This window comes from Mus caroli, unplaced genomic scaffold, assembly GCF_978045245.1.
Source record: "Mus caroli unplaced genomic scaffold, Mus_caroli_1 scaffold_19, whole genome shotgun sequence".
Classification (NCBI taxonomy): Eukaryota; Metazoa; Chordata; class Mammalia; order Rodentia; family Muridae; genus Mus; species Mus caroli.
The window spans coordinates 37625951-37643643 of record NW_028227274.1 but is presented as its reverse complement, the minus strand read 5'-3'; the positions used below and the strand labels follow the sequence as shown (position 1 = coordinate 37643643).

At 39.8% G+C, this 17693-nt stretch overlaps 1 protein-coding gene and 1 pseudogene across 1 annotated transcript; one reads left to right on the top strand and one right to left on the bottom strand.

Annotated features, from left to right (window-relative positions):
• Positions 1–1111: 1111 nt before the first annotated feature.
• Positions 1112–16675, top strand: Yipf5 (Yip1 domain family member 5). Its single transcript, XM_021150460.3, has 6 exons — positions 1112–1248; positions 1599–1718; positions 9093–9265; positions 10396–10541; positions 14062–14243; positions 15718–16675. Exons 2-6 carry the CDS (start codon positions 1609–1611, stop codon positions 15878–15880), a joined length of 774 nt encoding a protein of 257 aa, XP_021006119.1. The 5' UTR covers positions 1112–1248; positions 1599–1608; the 3' UTR covers positions 15881–16675.
• On the bottom strand, positions 10899–11217 carry LOC115029885 (RAS guanyl-releasing protein 2 pseudogene; annotated as a pseudogene).
• Positions 16676–17693: the final 1018 nt, after the last annotated feature.

The following is a 17693-nucleotide window of genomic DNA, read 5'->3' as shown; positions in this document are numbered from 1 at the left end:
AGATAGGTAAGTGCAGATTCTCCCCTGGAACCCTTAAAGGGAAGCAATCCCGGAAACCTTGATGTTGAATGCGAGGACTTTAGAGCAGACTAGGAAATTAACCCAGAATAAATACGTTTACTTCAAACGATCAGTTTATCCTTACTTCCTTTCATCAAATCTCAGGAAATGAAAATTTTCATGAAGTGTTTTTGCTTACCAATCTTACATATTACAACAAAAGTTGGCTATGCTGATACCATAGTTTCCATAGCACAGGTATGGCATACTTTAAAACGGCTCCTCATATACCCTTTTTCATTTTTTTAAACGTATCTTTCTGAGGACTTGGGGACGATTTTATATAACAGAAATAGGGCATTTGAGGTGGACTTTAACACATACATAGAAATATCAATATGTATGTATGCATATACGTGCTATTACTTTAGCTAATTAAATATTGTAAACCAACGCACTCATTGTTCAAATAATAAATATTACTTCTTAGGTCAAATAAATAAGGCTGACTCGGTTTTTAGATAAAATATTAGCAATTTTGTATAATGCACTCTGTACGCAAATAAATGGTAAAGACTTTGAATGAGACAATGTAACAAGCCTTAAACAGTTCCCACAGTGTGGAAACTTCGCATATGGTCATTCTCTTACACTTGTCTCATTAATATTCTCACGGTAATAGTTGCTAATGAGTATCAGTATTTTCTGGTGACAGACAATACTAGGTTTCCTGCTGCTAACAGAAAATGAACTCATATATTTTCAAAAGCAAAGTCATTCGTCTGTAACGACTAAATAACAGATATAAAATCCTCAGCGTGATGCCTGAATCAACGAGTCCAGAGAAGCAGTCTTTCCTTCTGCCCAATACTTAGGAGAAAAACCTCCTTCCTACCTAGCAATCAGCCACTGATCGGTTTGCGCACTCCCGCCTCCACAGTTAACCCGGCTGCCGGAAGCAGGTTCCCCGTTCCTATTGGCCCGTTACAGGTCGACTCAGTCAAGACCGCCCCTCTCTACGTCCCGCCCCCACCCGGCACACAAGCACACCCCCGAGGGAGATCAACCAAACGGGCCGCGCGAAACCAGCTAAGGCGCCTGCGCGGGCGTGCGTGCCCCCGGAAGCAGTTCCTCGGCCTGTGACACGTAGCAACAGGGCTACCGCCGGGTCTGGAGCTGAGTTGGAGGGTTTACTAGGGGCCGCTGGAGCTACAGCCGCTACTGCTGCCGCCGCCGCCTAGGCGTTTGGTGAGTGTCCGGGGTCCATGTTGCGCTTTCGGCTTCTGGCAGCGGTTGTCCGGGCCGGCTACCTGGACTGTCTACGCGGGCTGTGGTCTCTCTCAACGCCCCCTACTCCCTCTCCAGACCCCGAGCTGCGCGGCCCCTCGTTTATATTTAGCTGGAGAGGCGCCTACGCGCGACCTCGCCTCTGCCTCAGGCCTATCGGCTCCCCCAGTTGCCAAGTGACTTCTCGGAGCCCAGCTCCCCACCCCCACCCCAAGACCACCCCCTGATGCGGACTGCGGTTCCCCGCGGAGGGTTAAGCAAAGGACCTTGCGTGTAGACAGTGCTTGCCATCCCTCTCTCTTCTCTTGCAGATCGTTGGCAATGTCAGGCTTTGATAACTTAAACAGCGGTTTCTACCAGACGAGTTACAGCATCGACGAGCAATCTCAGCAGTCCTATGACTATGGCGGAAGTGGAGGACCCTACAGCAAGTAACTTTTCAACTTTGACAACCTACTTAGTCTGTAATTCACGAACAAGTGTATTCTGGATGCCCGGCTCTGCCTTTAAAAAAAAAAAATGACTATATGAACTTATTCCTGTTCAGGAATGCGATTTAGATAAGACATTTGGTTTTAGTTTGAAGGGGTTACCCTGCTTATGATTTATTTCCTGAAAAAGAAAAGTCTTCTAATGTGTCAAAAAAAGGACTAGTACCTTGTTGAAATAATATATACAAATAATCTGGATGGGTGATTCAGCTACCTAGAATATAAGGCTATTTATTCACAAAAAAATTAAAAGTTATTTTGATAGCTTATTTGATTGGTAAGTCTGCCTTTCAGACTTTCAAATCAGCAGATATTTAAAGAGCTCAGTGACATGGGTTAGCAGTGTAAGCTCACCATTATGAGTCATCTGGTGACTGATAGGACTATTGATAATCTTTATTACTCCTCATGCTGAAGTATTATGGTTAGTACTAGAGAAGTTATCAGTTTTGGGCTGAAAAAGAGAATTCAAAAAATCTTTTAGGGTCTGAACTGTTAAAATAAGATTATCTATAATATCTGGTGTTTGAGGTAGTTTGAAAGTTTTCAGTTAGTCTCTTACACATTATGTCTTTAGTCTCCTAGAATGATGGGACAGATCTTAGTGGTCGCTCCCTAGAGTAAAGGAATTTCATGTGCTTACCCTTTTCCTGATGCGCTTTAATCTTTCTGAGACTCTCACGGAAACAATGGGCCTATTTTCCAGAAATGTGTGGATACACTCATACATACCAATACTAGCAGGCACATAATTTGGTAAAATTTAGGTGTCATCTGTGTACATCTATAGATCTTGAATTCAGATTTCATAGACTGCTCAAAGATGAGAGCAGGGGAAGGCTGTGAGTCCAGTCTATCTGTGAGTTACAGGCACTGCTAGAATGTGCTTGCAGTAGTGTATATAAGTGACCGTACCTGAGATTTTCTAAGCACAAAGAAAATTCAGGTTGGGTTTTTTTGGTTTTTTGCTTTTTATAACCCATAGATTATTTGAATTTACTTAATTTGAGATATAGATAGATGTATCTTCTAGTTTAACCTGTTGATGAAAGGAGTGAGTATATAGAAATATCCTCTATGGATTAGATTTTTTTCTGTCTCAGCCATATGCAGTGACAGTTTATTCTGAATTAGTCCATTGGGCAGGACTAAAAATCATACAGAGAGAGTTCCTTTCACTTATCAAAATACATATTTTAGTGAGAGCTTTGTGTACTTGGAAGCAAATAAATGTCTGATCAGATTCCATATGGAAAATCCCTAAACAACAGAATTTTTGAAGAGCCTGACAGTGTATGTTAGCCTTCTTTTGATCAAATCTTTTCTCTTTAGAGTAATTAGACATCTTTCTGTTTAGAATGCAGCTTCCCGGGCTAATTTCTTTCCAGTCTTATATCCTGACCATGTTTTTGTAACTTAAATGTGTGACTTGTCCCTCCTTATACCCACAGTTATGAGACTTTGCTTTTCCCATGTAGCTGTTACACACAAACCCTCTTGCTCAGTGTTCACCTGCTCCTGTTCTAATCAGCTCATATGTCAGTAAGCATTGCTTCACACTGGTAGAGATATTTTACATATCCATAGCTGTCAATCAGCTAGCATACATACAGGTTTATGAATTATGCCTGAGAAAGTAAAAGGTATGATGCAGTAGCAACAATACTTGTGAGATTCCCAAGGTTTTGTTTTTTTTTTTTTTTAAAGATTTATTTATTTATTGTATGAAGTATACTGTCATCAGACACACCAGAAGCGGGCATCAGATCATATTACAGATGGCTGTGAGCCACCATGTGGTTGCTGGGAATTGAACTCAGGACCTCTGGTCAAGCAGTCAGCTTAGCCACTAAGCCATCTCTCCAGCCCAAGATTCCCAAGCTTTATGGAAAAAATTAGGTTGTTTTGCTTCTATATGTGCCTATAAGTAGATCTGCCACCTAATTATATTTTAAATATTATCTCAGCTTACCAACGTGTATTTTATTGGTTTTGCTTACTTGTTAACAAGCCTCAGTGATAACTTCAGTTGTTAGGGAGAATCTAGGTTTATAGAGTTTAATATCTGGATTACCTTAAACTTTGAAGTATTGGCCTTGCTGTTCCAAAGTTGCCCTGTGAGGTTAGCCTTTACCATTTTATGGGTTCCTCTTACTGGTATTTCCCCATGTCATCTGAGTTGATACCACGTCGTTTTCTAGATATGCCCTTAAAATATATAGTAATACCAGGCAGTTATTTTAAGAAACTGAGAGCTATTACATTTTTACCTTTAACTTATCTGATAATATTTTACAAAACACTTTTATGTCCATAAGTAGACAACCTATGTTGAGATTTTATCTTTGCTGTTGATACACAGAGATTATGACAGTGTTGATATAGCATGTGCTACTTGCCTGCTATGAAAGCATTATTGTAAAAATTAGGCATGCCACAACATAGTTTGGTTTGCAACCAACAGTGACTCAAATTTTCAGAACAGGTCCTGGCGGGACAGTGAAATAGTAAAATCCCATGTCTTTTTCACACTGCCTTTGGATGCCGGTCCCATCCTTGAAGTTGTTGTTGCTTACCTCTAGCTTATAATCAGTGGTACTTACTCCAAGATGCACCATGAATCTTAAGGTATTTTTTTAGAGAGCTTCTAAATTCAAAAACACATTAGGCCTTTCAAGTATGTTAATATTTGCAAGTATGTTATGTTAAGAAAATAAGGTCTGGTCCCTGAGTCTGAATCAGGGAACTAATGTGATTTGTTGTTGCCATACACTTGGGAAAGGGGAGCAAGGTGATTTCATTTAAGAATTCCCCCACTGACACAGGAAGAATTGTGATTGTTATTCAGTCCTGATACTTTAATACACCTTTTTAATATTCTGTGTCACAGAACACATCTCTTCCATACTGAAATTACACTGTCTCTAGGAAGATTCGCATGCTTAAGTTGCTAGCTGACCCACTGGCTTTTCATGGAGACTATTTATTTAAAACAAAGGACTTTCTGTGATTGGTTAGAATTCAGTATTTCGCAGATAAATTTTAAAAAATTAGTGAATTTTTCATTTCAAGAAAAACAGCTGCTTGTATCACTAGTGATCAGCTTCAAGTTTTCAGACAAAAAAAATGGGGATTTTGGAAAACTTTTGTTCATCATCAATAGCTTCCTAGCAAACAAGCTTTTTTTTCCCCGATGAAATTAGGGACAATTTTAACAAGTGTTATTTTCTAATGTTTAGAATATGATACATATGAAACTAATATTTTAAAGTAGCAAGTAGTATTACACATTATACATGAGAAATGCAACCCATTTACAAAGTGCAAGACAGATTAATACATTTTAATGTAACTAGGACATAAAAAGTTTATTGATACTATTTCAAGTTTGCTATGTTGCAAATTGAATTAAAAAAAACAAACACCTTTTGAGTTTAAATATAGCATTAAAAATAGTCATGGCCAGGTGCTTCGGTGCACACTGGTAGCACTAGCACCTAGGATGCAGGTGGATCTGGGAGTTCAAAGCTCGCCTGCTCTGCACAGTGAGCTCCAGCTCAGCAGAGGGATCGTGTTCCCTTTACAGGACTGAAAGGGATATTATAACACTCAGTTTCCTATCATATCTAGTCTGCAACACTAGATTTTCTTCACGTACCTTAACCAACACAGTAATAGTAAATCACAACACACTGAATGTAAAAGTAGATTAAAGAAATCTAGCTATATAATTTAATTTTTCTTAGTAATTTTATTGTAAATAGTTTTGTCATTATGTGTAATATGTTTCAAGTTACTTCAAATGAATTTTTAAATATTTGATTTCCTTGATAAATATTGATAGTTAATAAGTCATAAAATACTTTGGATTTCCAGTAGATTTTTAAGAATACAAAGGGGCTATCAGACTAGAGTGTTTTAGAACTGCCAACTATACTATTCTTCCTGGTTTCTTTTGTGTTTCTTCTCTCCATCTCCCTGCTTTCCCCTCAAGAATAAACTATTTAATCAGCTTGTAGAAATCTCTTATGAAGATACTGTAGTGATGTCATGGACTCTGGTAAATGCTAATAGATCAACACAACAGCATATTATCCTAACTGAGGAAAGAAGAATTGTTATACTTGCTCAACTAGCTGGTCCTGATGAAGGCTGTTCTTGTTTAAGTGGGCATGCACATAAGAAATCAGCATGTCTGTGTTCCAGAAAAGCTAGAAACCTGCAGATACAGAATATAATTTTGAAGCCATCTGTGTAAAGAAGGATTTTGAAAAGACACTTATTAGTTATTAAAAGTTGATGATCACTGGAGTTTAATAGCCTAATTTTGAATCCTGGCACCACAGTGGCAAATTACTTTAACCCAAATTTGAGTTTACATATCCTTATAATGAAGGCAATAGACCCATTTCATGGGGCCGTAGTTAGTAATAGACAATTCATATTAATTAAACTCTTACAAAATAGTGTTTTGCACATAACACTGAAAGGGAGTGTTTAGGACATTTGCAGTAGTTAAGATATACTTCCATATTGCAATAACTCATTTTAGAGTTAGTCAATTGATTTTTAAATTTTAATATTTTTATTCTTTGAAGGTTTTGTTATATATATACAATGCGTATTAATCATATCTATTCACTACCACTCTGCAGCTCCTTGTGCCTTCTGGTCATCTCCCTCCCAACTTCATGTCCTCTTTTTTATGGTTATTAATAACATCCCGAGTCTAATTAGTACTGCCTTGTGTGCATGGATTTGTGACCACGTACTGGGGCATGAGCAGCTCACCTACAGGCAGTGTCCTGAAAAAAAAGAAAAAAAAAATGACTCTTCCCTCAGCAGCTGTTAGCTCTAGTAGCTTTCCTATATGGGTGCGGCCTTGGCCCGTCCCCAAGCCATGGTATAAATTTTGACTGGCTTGATCTTGTGCAGGCTTGTTAAGGTAAGCACAGATACTGTCAGCTCACGTGTGCAGCAGCCAGGCCACATCCAGAAGTCAGCATTGCGCAGTTCTCCTCCCATGCCCTGGCTCTTACATTCTTACTGTCCCCACTTGTGTGGAGGTCTCTGAGCCTCAGATGATAGGAGACTGATGTAGATGGCCCATCCACAGCCAAGTGTTATTTGGCACTTTGACTGGTTGTACTATTAAAATCTCAAAAAGGACTTTAGATATGAACACTTGCCATTGCTTCATTTTCCTTTTTTTTTTGTTTTTTTTGTTTTTTTGGTTTTTTTTGACACAGGGTTTCTCTGTATATCCCTGGCTGTCCTGAAACTCACTCTGTAGGCCAGGCTGGCCTCAAACTCAGAAATCTGCCTGCCTCTGCCTCCCAAGTGCTGGGATTAAAGGCGTGTGCCACCACCTCTATCTCTCCTGCCCCAACACCCAGGGTTTTTTTTGTTTGTTTGTTTTATTTTTGTTTTGTTTTGTTTTGAGACAGGGTTTCTCTATGTAGCCCTGGCTGTCCTGGAACTCACTCTGTAGGCCAGGCTGGCCTCAAACTCAGAAATCTGCCTGCCTCTGCCTCCCAAGTGCTGGGATTAAAGGCGTGTGCCACCACCTCTATCTCTCCTGCCCCAACACCCAGGGTTTTTTTGTTTGTTTGTTTTGTTTTTGTTTTGTTTTGTTTTGTTTTGAGACAGGGTTTCTCTATGTAGCCCTGGCTGTCCTGGAACTCACTTTGTAGACCAGGCTGGCCTCAAACTCAGAAATCCGCCTGCCTCTGCCTCCCAAGTGCTGGGATTAAAGGCTTGTGCTACCACTTCATTTTCTAATTGGGTAATTAATTTAAAATTAGTTTGATTTTTAAAATCTCAGCATTAATGGCTCTCATTACATTTTTGCATTTTTCAAACAGAATCCAGAAATAATCAAAAATAAGTAGGCTATCATTTTAAAAATATCTTTAAAATAATTATTTTAACTTTATACTACTCACTGTGTAACGAGATTAGTCCACTGAAGCACGAGGTGTATGGTGAGACAGGCATTTATACACAGGGCTCCACTGCAGTCCTGTTCCTCTCAAGTCACTTAGATAGCACACGGTAAAATGTTCTTCCTGAAGACACAGGATTTGGTATAAATCCAGTGAGGCAGTAAGTGTACCGTCCCTTAGAAAACTTTAAAGCACAATTCAAGCACAAGATAGTCCAAGAACATTTTATATTCAGGAAGCTATAAAAAAACCAAGCTTGATTGGCCCCTCTCTTGCCCTCCCTCCCCACCCCCACCCCAGTTTAAAATTGATGTTTCCTATAGGTGGAACAACATTATGAACTAACCAGTACCCTGGAGCTCTTGACTCTAGCTGCATATGTATCAAAAGATGGCCTAGTCGGCCATCACTGGAAAGAGAGGCCCATTGGACTTGCAAACTTTATATGCCCCAGTACAGGGGAACGCCAGGGCCAAAGAGTGGGAGTGGGTGGGTAGGGGAGTGGGGGGGGGAGGGTATGGGGGACTTTTGGGGTAGCATTGGGAATGTAAATGAGGAAAATACCTAATAAAAAAAAAAGACACAAACGGATGGACCATCCAGAGACTGCCCCACCCAGGGGTCCATCCCAAAATCAGCCACCAAACGCAGACACTATTGCATACGCCAGCAAGATTTTGCTGAAAGGACCCTGATATAGCTGTCTCTTGTGAGGCTGTGCCAGTGCCTGGCAAACACAGAAGTGGATGCTCACAGTCAGCTATTGGATGGATCACAGGGCCCCCAATGGAGGAGCTAGAGAAAGTACCCAAGGAACTGAAGGGGTCTGCAACCCTATAGGTGGAACAACAATATGAACTAACCAGTACCCTCAGAGTCTCTCTAGCTGCATATGTAGCAGAAGATGGCCTAGTTGGCCATCACTGAGAAGAGACACCCCTTAGTCATGCAAACTTTATATACCCCAGTACAGGGGAACACCAGGGCCAAGAAGTGGGAGTGAGTGGATAGGGGAGCAGTGGGGGAGAGTATAGGGAACTTTCGGGATAGCATTTGAAATGTAAATGAAGTAAATACCTAATAAAAATTAAAAAAAATAAAATTGATGTTTCTTGCCAAGGTCTTCTCATTTGCAAACTACTAAACTATGATGTATGAAAGAATGATTCCATGGGTAGCCAAACTATGGAAAATATAGTCAATCCTGTCAGCATGGGGTCAGCACCTTTTCTTTGTGGAGATCCTATAAAGAGGGTTGGAAGGGACTAAGCACTCTGTAGCTGTCAGGGGAAAGAAGGAATCCAGGAATAACAACTTGTCATTTGGTTGAAATATGGAGAATAAAACGTAAAATGTGTTTGATTTACAGGCAGTATGCTGGCTGTGACTACTCGCAGCAAGGCCGATTTGTCCCTCCAGACATGATGCAGCCACAACAGACATACACTGGGCAGATTTACCAGCCAACTCAGGCCTATCCTCCAACAACACCTCAGCCATTCTATGGAGACAGCTTTGAGGAGGAGCCCCCTCTGTTAGAAGGTAGGATGAAGTGCTATAGGTTGAAGATCATGTCTGAAAAGCATAATGCCAGAAATAATCGTTTTCAATTTTCCAAATATCTTTATAGACTTCAGTAGTTTAGCATCTTTAATTGGAAAATCTGAAATGCTACCCATCCCCTTTGTTTTCCGGAGACAGGATCTTGCTTTGAAACCCAGGGTGACCTCAGACTTGAAGCATTCCTTCAGCCTTGGCCTTACAAATGCTAAGATTGTGGGTGTGAGCCATTATACGTAAAATGTTTGGAATATTAAATTGGTTTTACAGCTTTGAATTTCAGAGCATTTCAAATTTTGTATTTTGAGACTAGAGGTACTCATGGTCTCTAGCTAGTTAGGAAAAACAAATAATAAAGAGATGCTGGCCTTTCTTAGGAAAGAGCAGTAGGTAGCATTTGGTCAGTGACTATTTAGAAGAGAGTGCATATTGGACCAGGAGGGACCATTTCTTTGTGCACGTAATATTTAAATATGATAGTGTGAACATCAATATTTATTTCAGGTTATTAAACTCTGCCTATGGAAGATGTAAAAGCAAATAGCATGATATTTATAGATCTCTATGGAAATAAACTCTACTGATTGTATAAAAAACATGGTGGCTCTCAAATAATATTCCAGAAATCTGAGCACAAAGGCATGCAGTAATTACATGTACTTTCATGGGGTACCTGAGTATTCCTACAGCCCTAGGTAAAGAATCGGTCTCTCTGTTAGCCATGTCAGGTGTTCTTTTCCTTGAGTATGAGGTAGAGGTTGGTTTTTTTCATCTCCATATCCCTTCTAACACAGAGGTTAGGCATAAGCAAAAGCGCAGCCTGTAAAATGGTCATGAGGACCTTGAAAAGCATCACTGACTATTGCTGAACCCACTTTGTTCCTTTGTATTTAGCTTTTTGTCCTGTTCAGACATTGATTCTGGAAATCACCACAAATCCCAAAATTTGTAACAAGAGTGTCCATTGCTGAAAACTATTTTGAAATGGAAGGAATTGATCTCTGATTCTGTGGAGTAATGGACTTTTAAATATAAATTTTTTAGGTAAACTTACAGAAACTGCTAAAGGCATATCACAAAATTCTGACGTCCTTATTTTCTTACTATTTTAGAGTTGGGTATCAATTTTGACCACATTTGGCAAAAAACGCTAACGGTGCTACACCCCCTGAGGGCAGCTGACGGCAGCATCATGAATGAGACGGACTTGGCAGGGCCAGTGGTGTTCTGCCTTGCCTTTGGGGCCACGCTGTTACTGGTAAGTTAGTGACTATTGGGTAAAATGAGAGCAGAATTTTAAATACTCCACCAAAAGAGATTTGGAGCCCCAGCTCTTTGACTGACTTGAATGTTTCTTGAATTTATGCTTATCCCTTATTTCTCCATCAGTATAAGTGTTGGACAACATATGTAAAGACTAATTTCTTGAACCAGATGTAGGACACAAAACAACAAATCACAGCTATAATCACAGCCTTAAGAGACTGAAACAGGAAGAGTGAATTCTAGGCCAGTCTGGACTGTATATTGAGATGATGTGCATGTATGTGTGTAATAGTAAAAGATTAGAAAAAATGAACATCAGAATTTCTTTTTTCAATTGAACAGGCATTTATTAATAAGCACATATGGTGTAGCATGCATAGTGCCCCTTGAGCTCCACCCCCACGCACACACTCTCAATGTCGATGAGGCTGCTATGCCTGCGGTTCCCTTCTTGGTCTAACAGAGCCTTCAGCTCCTTGATCTGCTCGGCCAGCTCTGGGTTCAAGTCGAACTCTGCTGGAAAGGCTGAGGTCCAGTACCTGACCAAGTGACACGCTTTCATCTGTAGAGAATTGGAGTTGTCCTTCCGGGATTGCAAAGGCTTCGATGTAGCCATGGAGCAGCTCCTCCACGGTGTAACCCTTGTCCAGGTCCAGAGTGCTTGCCATGGCTGCCAGTGCCAGTAGGCTAGACCCAAGCTACACTCTCAGAGCCTCCCACGGTGCTCAATTCGGACCCCTGTCCTGGGAGAAGTGGGAGTCAGCAGAGGCCCAGAATTTCTTAATTTTAGAAACCTGGCAATATTTTGTATTGTCTTATACTTTTAAAAATCATGTTTTTATTTATTTAATTTTGTCCTCGTTTTGTTTATGTTGCTGTGATAAATACCCAGAGGAGATGGGGATGAGGAACCCTGAAATGGTTATTTTAGCCCAACCCCACTTATGGAGCACCCAGATGTCAAGATGCCAGGAGCTTTAAATAGTCTATTTCATCCATAGTCACAAGCAGACAGAAACAAATGTAGTCATGCCTACTGCTTAGCTCACCTTTCTACACAGTTCAGAACACAAATCCAGGGAATTGTGTCAACCTCCTTCAGGCACAGTCTTCTGGTATTCAAGAACAGTCCCCAGAAACAAGTCCACAGGCTAGCCTCATCTTGATAGTCCCCCACAAACACTACACAGGCAAGCCTGATCTAGACAGTCCCCCATAAATATGTCCACAGGCTAGCTTGATCTAGACAATCCACTCCCACACATGTCTCCAGACTAACCTGATCTAGATAATGCCCCTCAAACAGGTCTGTAGGCTAGCCTGATCTAGACATTTGCCCACAAGTGTCCACAGGCTAGCCTGATCTAGACCTTCCCTCACAAATATGTTCACAAGTATCCTGATCTAGAAGTAGCTCACTGAGACTCCTCCTGAGTGATTCTAGGTTGTCAGATTTAAAATGAACTATTTCAAATGGCTAGCCCTTGGACAGCATTTCATTGTATAGCTTTCCTGTACATTTTAACTTCTTTTTTTTTGTTTGTTTGGTTTTTTTGTTTTGTTGTTGTTGTTGTTGCTGTTGCTGTTGCTGTTGTTGTTGTTGTTTTTCCAGACAGGGTTTCTCTGTGTAGCCCTGGTTGTCCTGAAACTCAACTCTATAGAGCAGGCTGGCCTCAAACTCAGAAATCTGCCTGCCTGTGCCTCCCAAGTGCTGGGATTAAAGGCGTGCGCCACCACTGCCTGGCACATTTTAACTTCTAATGAATTACAATATAAAAGAATGACAAGTTTTTGTCTCCGCCTCTCAGTTCTCCAGGAATATTAAAGTATGTTGAAAGAAAACGTTGTTGTTTCAGTCTGAATTACAAAAGATAAGTAATGTACTTGATAGAGAATGCTATCTGTAAGCAGAAGACCTGAACTTCCACACACACTCCCACTTGGCCTTGACCTGGCACTTTAGTCCTTCAGTTCCCTCTGTGGGATAATAGCCCTGTGCTGCCCAACTAGCCTAACAGAATTGTTTTGATATGCCACCACCCAGACAAGAGGCTGGGCATGGAGTTGTAGACCTAAAATCTCAGCATTTGTGAGGATGAGGCAGGAGGATTACTCTTGCTTTAAGACCAATCTGGGTTAGTATGAGACCTTTGTCTCAAAACAAAAGAAAAAGCAAACATGCTCTCAGAGTTGTAAAACGATGAGCGCTTTGCAAAGTAGACATCATAACTTACTGCTCAGTTAATTCACTTCTCAGTGAAGGAACTCAGCTTCTTCAAAGGGCCACAGCCTATCTCAGGTATTTACAGTAAACATTAAGTCCAGCCTCAAAGATTTTACCACAGTCTGTAGAGGAATTTTCAAGACTTAGTCTTATGTAACAAAGGTCTCATCTTTTGCAATTCCTCTTTCGGATTTTTCTACAGGCTTGTTTTCATGAGAGTGTTTTGTTGTTCTTAAAGACAAGTCTCACTTGTGTAGCCTTGCCTGGTCTGGAACTCACTTAGGTAGATCAGGTTGACCTTGAAATCATAGATCTGCCTGCCTCTCCTTTCAGAGTGCTTGGATTAAAGGTATTTTGCCACTGCATCTAGCTAAATCTTTTATAAGAACAGAACTAACAGCATGTGTGCTTTTGATTTTAATGAAAGAACTGTAGAATCCAGCATAGGATTTGGAAAAAAGAGAAAAAGTTCCTCCTTCTCATTATATTCACCTGGCTTTCTTTCCCATCCTCATCCCTGGGGTCTGGCTTCCTGTTTTTTCTCGATTCCCCTCCCCCGCCCATTTGTTCAGTTGTATACCTAGCTCAATGCTACCAAGAAATACAATAGATCCCTGTTTTGGCAAGTGTTACATCAAAGTTAAGAGTTTGAAGTCAGGGTCTGCACAGGTTCAAGCAAGACAGCAGGCTCCCAGCACTGAGGAAGAAGTGAACACAGATGCCACTGCTGACCAAAAGCTGTCTGCAGTTGGTACCCACTTGCAAAGGGAAAACTTACTCTTTTCCAATATTACTGATTGTATGATTTCCAATAATACAGTCACTGTGTATATTAGCCATGCTTCAGGATATGCCCTTGCCCAGGAGTATACGGCTAACACAAAAGGAACTCAGTGTGGTATTTTTAGATTTTGAAGACTTTTTGTCTTAATACAGCCTTGCTTGGAGTTTTTGTGGTTTTATGTGTTTATTCATTTGTCTGTTGTTTTAAAGAGATTACAAAAAAGGAAATGGAGTTTTATGGATAAGGAGATGGGGAAGATGTTCGAGGATTGGGATAGAGAAAAAGTGTGATTGAAATATATTTTAATTAAGGGAGAGAAAAAGTGTGATCAGAATTTTAATTAAGATGAAGAAGGGTGTGAACTGAGTGCTTTGCCTCCTTCCACTGCACTTCTGTAGATTTTGATGCTTATTAATTGAGTATTTTATGCATGTGCCATTTTGTGTGAAATAAGGCCCAAATGATACTTTCTTGTCTTTAACTTCTTTTGTTCTTTTCCCATAGGCTGGCAAAATCCAGTTTGGCTACGTATACGGGATCAGTGCAATTGGATGTTTAGGAATGTTTTGTTTGTTAAATTTAATGAGTATGACAGGTGTGTCATTTGGTTGTGTGGCAAGTGTCCTGGGGTATTGTCTTCTTCCCATGATCCTGTTGTCCAGCTTTGCAGTGGTATTTTCTTTACAGTAAGTATCTTTTTTTTTTTTTTCTTTTGTTTCTGAGACAGGGTTTCTCTGTATAGCCCTGGCTGTCCGGAAATTCACTCTGTAGACCAGGCTGGCCTTGAACTGAGAAATCTGCCTGCCTCTGCCTCCCAAGTGCTGGGATTAAAGGTGTGCCCCACCACCTCCCAGCTGTAAGTATCTATCTTAAACTCAGATTAGTTGGCCAGCTTTGTGTAATAAAATGTACTTCACCTTCAGGTTGAGATAAAGCCCTGATCCAACAAACATCTGTTGTGCCTCATTGTCTTAGTTAGGGTTTCCATTGCTGTGAAGAAACACCATGGCCAAGACAACCCTATAAAGGACAACATTTAATTTGGGGCTGGCTTACTGGTTCAGAGGTTCAACTATTATCATGGCAAGAAGCATGGCTGCATCCAGGCACGCATGGTGCTGAAGAAGGAACTGAGAATTCTACGTCTTGATCCAATTGCAGCCAGGGGAGGACTGGTTTCCAGGCAGCTAGGACAAGGGTCTCAAAGCCCACTCCAACATACTTCCTCCAACAAGGCCACACCTACTAATATTGCCACTCCTTGAGCCAGGCATAGTCAAACTACCATACTCATGTAGATTCGAACCAGGCTATGCTCATTTTGGGTGAAGAACAATGAAAATGAAATTTGAAGTTTTCTATACAATCTCAGTTTTACCTTTGATAAGAGTTTTACTAGTTTTGTGTTTACTGAAACCATAGCAATAATGAAGTGAATATTTCTGATCATTAAAACATGGAAAATTTCAGTTCATCCATATTAAAATTATGATTGATAGTCTGGTTATCAATCTTGAAGCAGTTGGGCTTGTTGAAAACATATGATTAGTTAATATATATGAAGTCATGGGGCTCGGGAATGCTGATATGTATAAATGGAGAAAGGTCCTGAAAACTGTTGAGCATCCTAATGGTGCAAAGCACTGGCCCTTCAGCAAAGGTAGCCAGCCCAAGTCCCGAAGTGCTGAAGCTGGGAAACAGCTTAAAGGAGCATAATAATTATACTGCTTACATTAAATCATTAAGTATTCTTTAAGTCACTAGGCATTTGATAAATAGTATTGTTTTTATATATGACGTGTGTGGATTAAGAATGTCTTGAGGCAGCCGGGCGTGGTGGCGCACGCCTTTAGTCCCAGCACTCGGGAGGCAGAGGCAGGCGGATTTCTGAGTTCGAGGCCAGCCTGGTCTACAAAGTGAGTTCCAGGACAGCCAGGGCTACACAGAGAAACCTTGTCTCGAAAAACCAAAAAAAAAAAAAAAAAAAAAAAGAATGTCTTGAGGCATATCAATTGCTCAGTGGATATGCTGACCTCTGCAATTCGTACTCTCTTCTGCAAAATCATGCATTAAAACTTTGTTGCCTTAGAATAGTGAATAGTTTTGGATTGGTTTGGCTTTTAATATCTAATCTTTCTTACTCTTTTTTTCCTGTTACAGAGGAATGGTAGGAATTCTTCTCACTGCCACAATTATTGGATGGTGTAGTTTTTCCGCTTCCAAAATTTTTATTTCTGCATTAGCTATGGATGGACAACAACTTTTAGTGGCATATCCCTGTGCTTTGTTGTATGGAGTCTTTGCCCTGATTTCTGTCTTCTGAACTGATTTTGTCTGGGACATGAATATCAGTTGGCCGAATTCATAAAAAGGACCTTGGACTCTTCAAATTGGACCAGCAAACAACTGCAGTGCAGCTCATTCCGCTTCCCAATAGCCTGGAAGTGACAGAAATAGACATTTGTTCATTTGTACAGGACAGTTGAACACTGTGGAGTCACCTGAGTCGGCTAGCTCTGAGTGTTTGTGCTTACACAGCTAAGAAGGACGATTTCTTTCCTGATCCTACAGCCTTTAACAACTCTTTTTCCTTACAAATTATAATAGGATGTTTTTGATAGATTTGTACCAAGTGGAAAACCAGCCACAAAGCTGATAATCTTTCTCAAAAACAACCCAGTTATAGTAAAGAAAAAACAAGTTTTACTGCAGAAATATTTTTCATAGGAATTAGGAAAGAAAATAGTTGCTGTGTCCTCAAGTTAAGTGCACTGAAACAAAGCTGAACAAAACCAAATTCCAACCTAGAGCTTTTTGAGTTTGCACATCAAATATTTGACATTCCTATAAATTGTCTCATGAAACCTATGCTGAGATTCAGAGATACAAGCAGTTCACAATCTACCTTACTATAGAGATGAAATATGAACAACTATTTAGACATTAGTGTCAACTAAATCTGGACTGGCCACGTGAATGCTTAGTTCTGTCTCCACATGTCCCACAAAAAAGGAAATCACTAAGGTTTTTGAGAAAACAATATTTAAAATTTCACAATTTCAGTATTGCATTATCAATGTATAGTGGATTTGATGCTTATTAAAAATTTCCCAATTAACTCTGCTGTGAAGTTTACTTTCTCTAAACTACTGTTCTCTGTTTTCTTTTCATTAGGGTTTGATTTTCACTTCTGATATAAACTCAGTTTTAAAAGTAGAAGTAATCTAGTGTACAGTCAGGCAGAGACAAAGTTAGAAGGTGTTTACTTTGAATGACAGTATTACTTCCTGACTTTAAATTCACTTGTTTTATATCATTATTACAGATTCTGGAGACAGAATCTGTAGGAACATGTTGCATATCCTGTGTGTGGACTCCTGGCTATTAAACCGTCTCAGATTTTGGACAATTCTCAGTAGTTAAGAACAAGAATGAGATAGAAAATAAGGTCTGACCTTTTTATAAGAGGAGACCAGCAGCCAAAAGAAAAATACTAAATTAATATGTGTATACTATTTTTTAGAGTAAATTTTCACATAGAAAAGGAGCGTCACACATGATTTTCTTTATTCCTGGTATCCTGGGTTTCATACTGATGCTAAGTTTCAGACTATACTTTGACACTTAATAAATTGCTTTGAAACTTATCTCCAGTTTTTGCTAGTACCTTCCCCCTTCTCTGGTTTGTTTATATGAGACTGAATGATTGATGCTGGATCTCATGCAGTCAGCCCAGGCTGGCCCTGAACTCTTAACACTTATTTTCAGTTCACTTTATGTAGTTCTTATTGAGGCAAACTTGTGAATGCCATCTTTTAATACACTGCTATTTATAGTGAATAGGGAAGACAATACCTGAGAAGTTATCTCACACTTGGTTATATTTAACCCATTGATTCCCAGTTCCCCAGATACACCTAATTTTATTCTTACTCTTTGCTTCCCCTCATCAAAATCTTTATTTAAATCATTGTATGGTTTTAGGTGGTGTTGGCTATGTTTTATTTAAATACATACTACTGGCATACAATTTATTATCCCCATGCTCAGCAAAAGTTATGAACATAATAAGATATGAAGCAATTTAACATTTAATTATTTTTCTATAAAAATGGCTACATAGTGGAATTGCATCT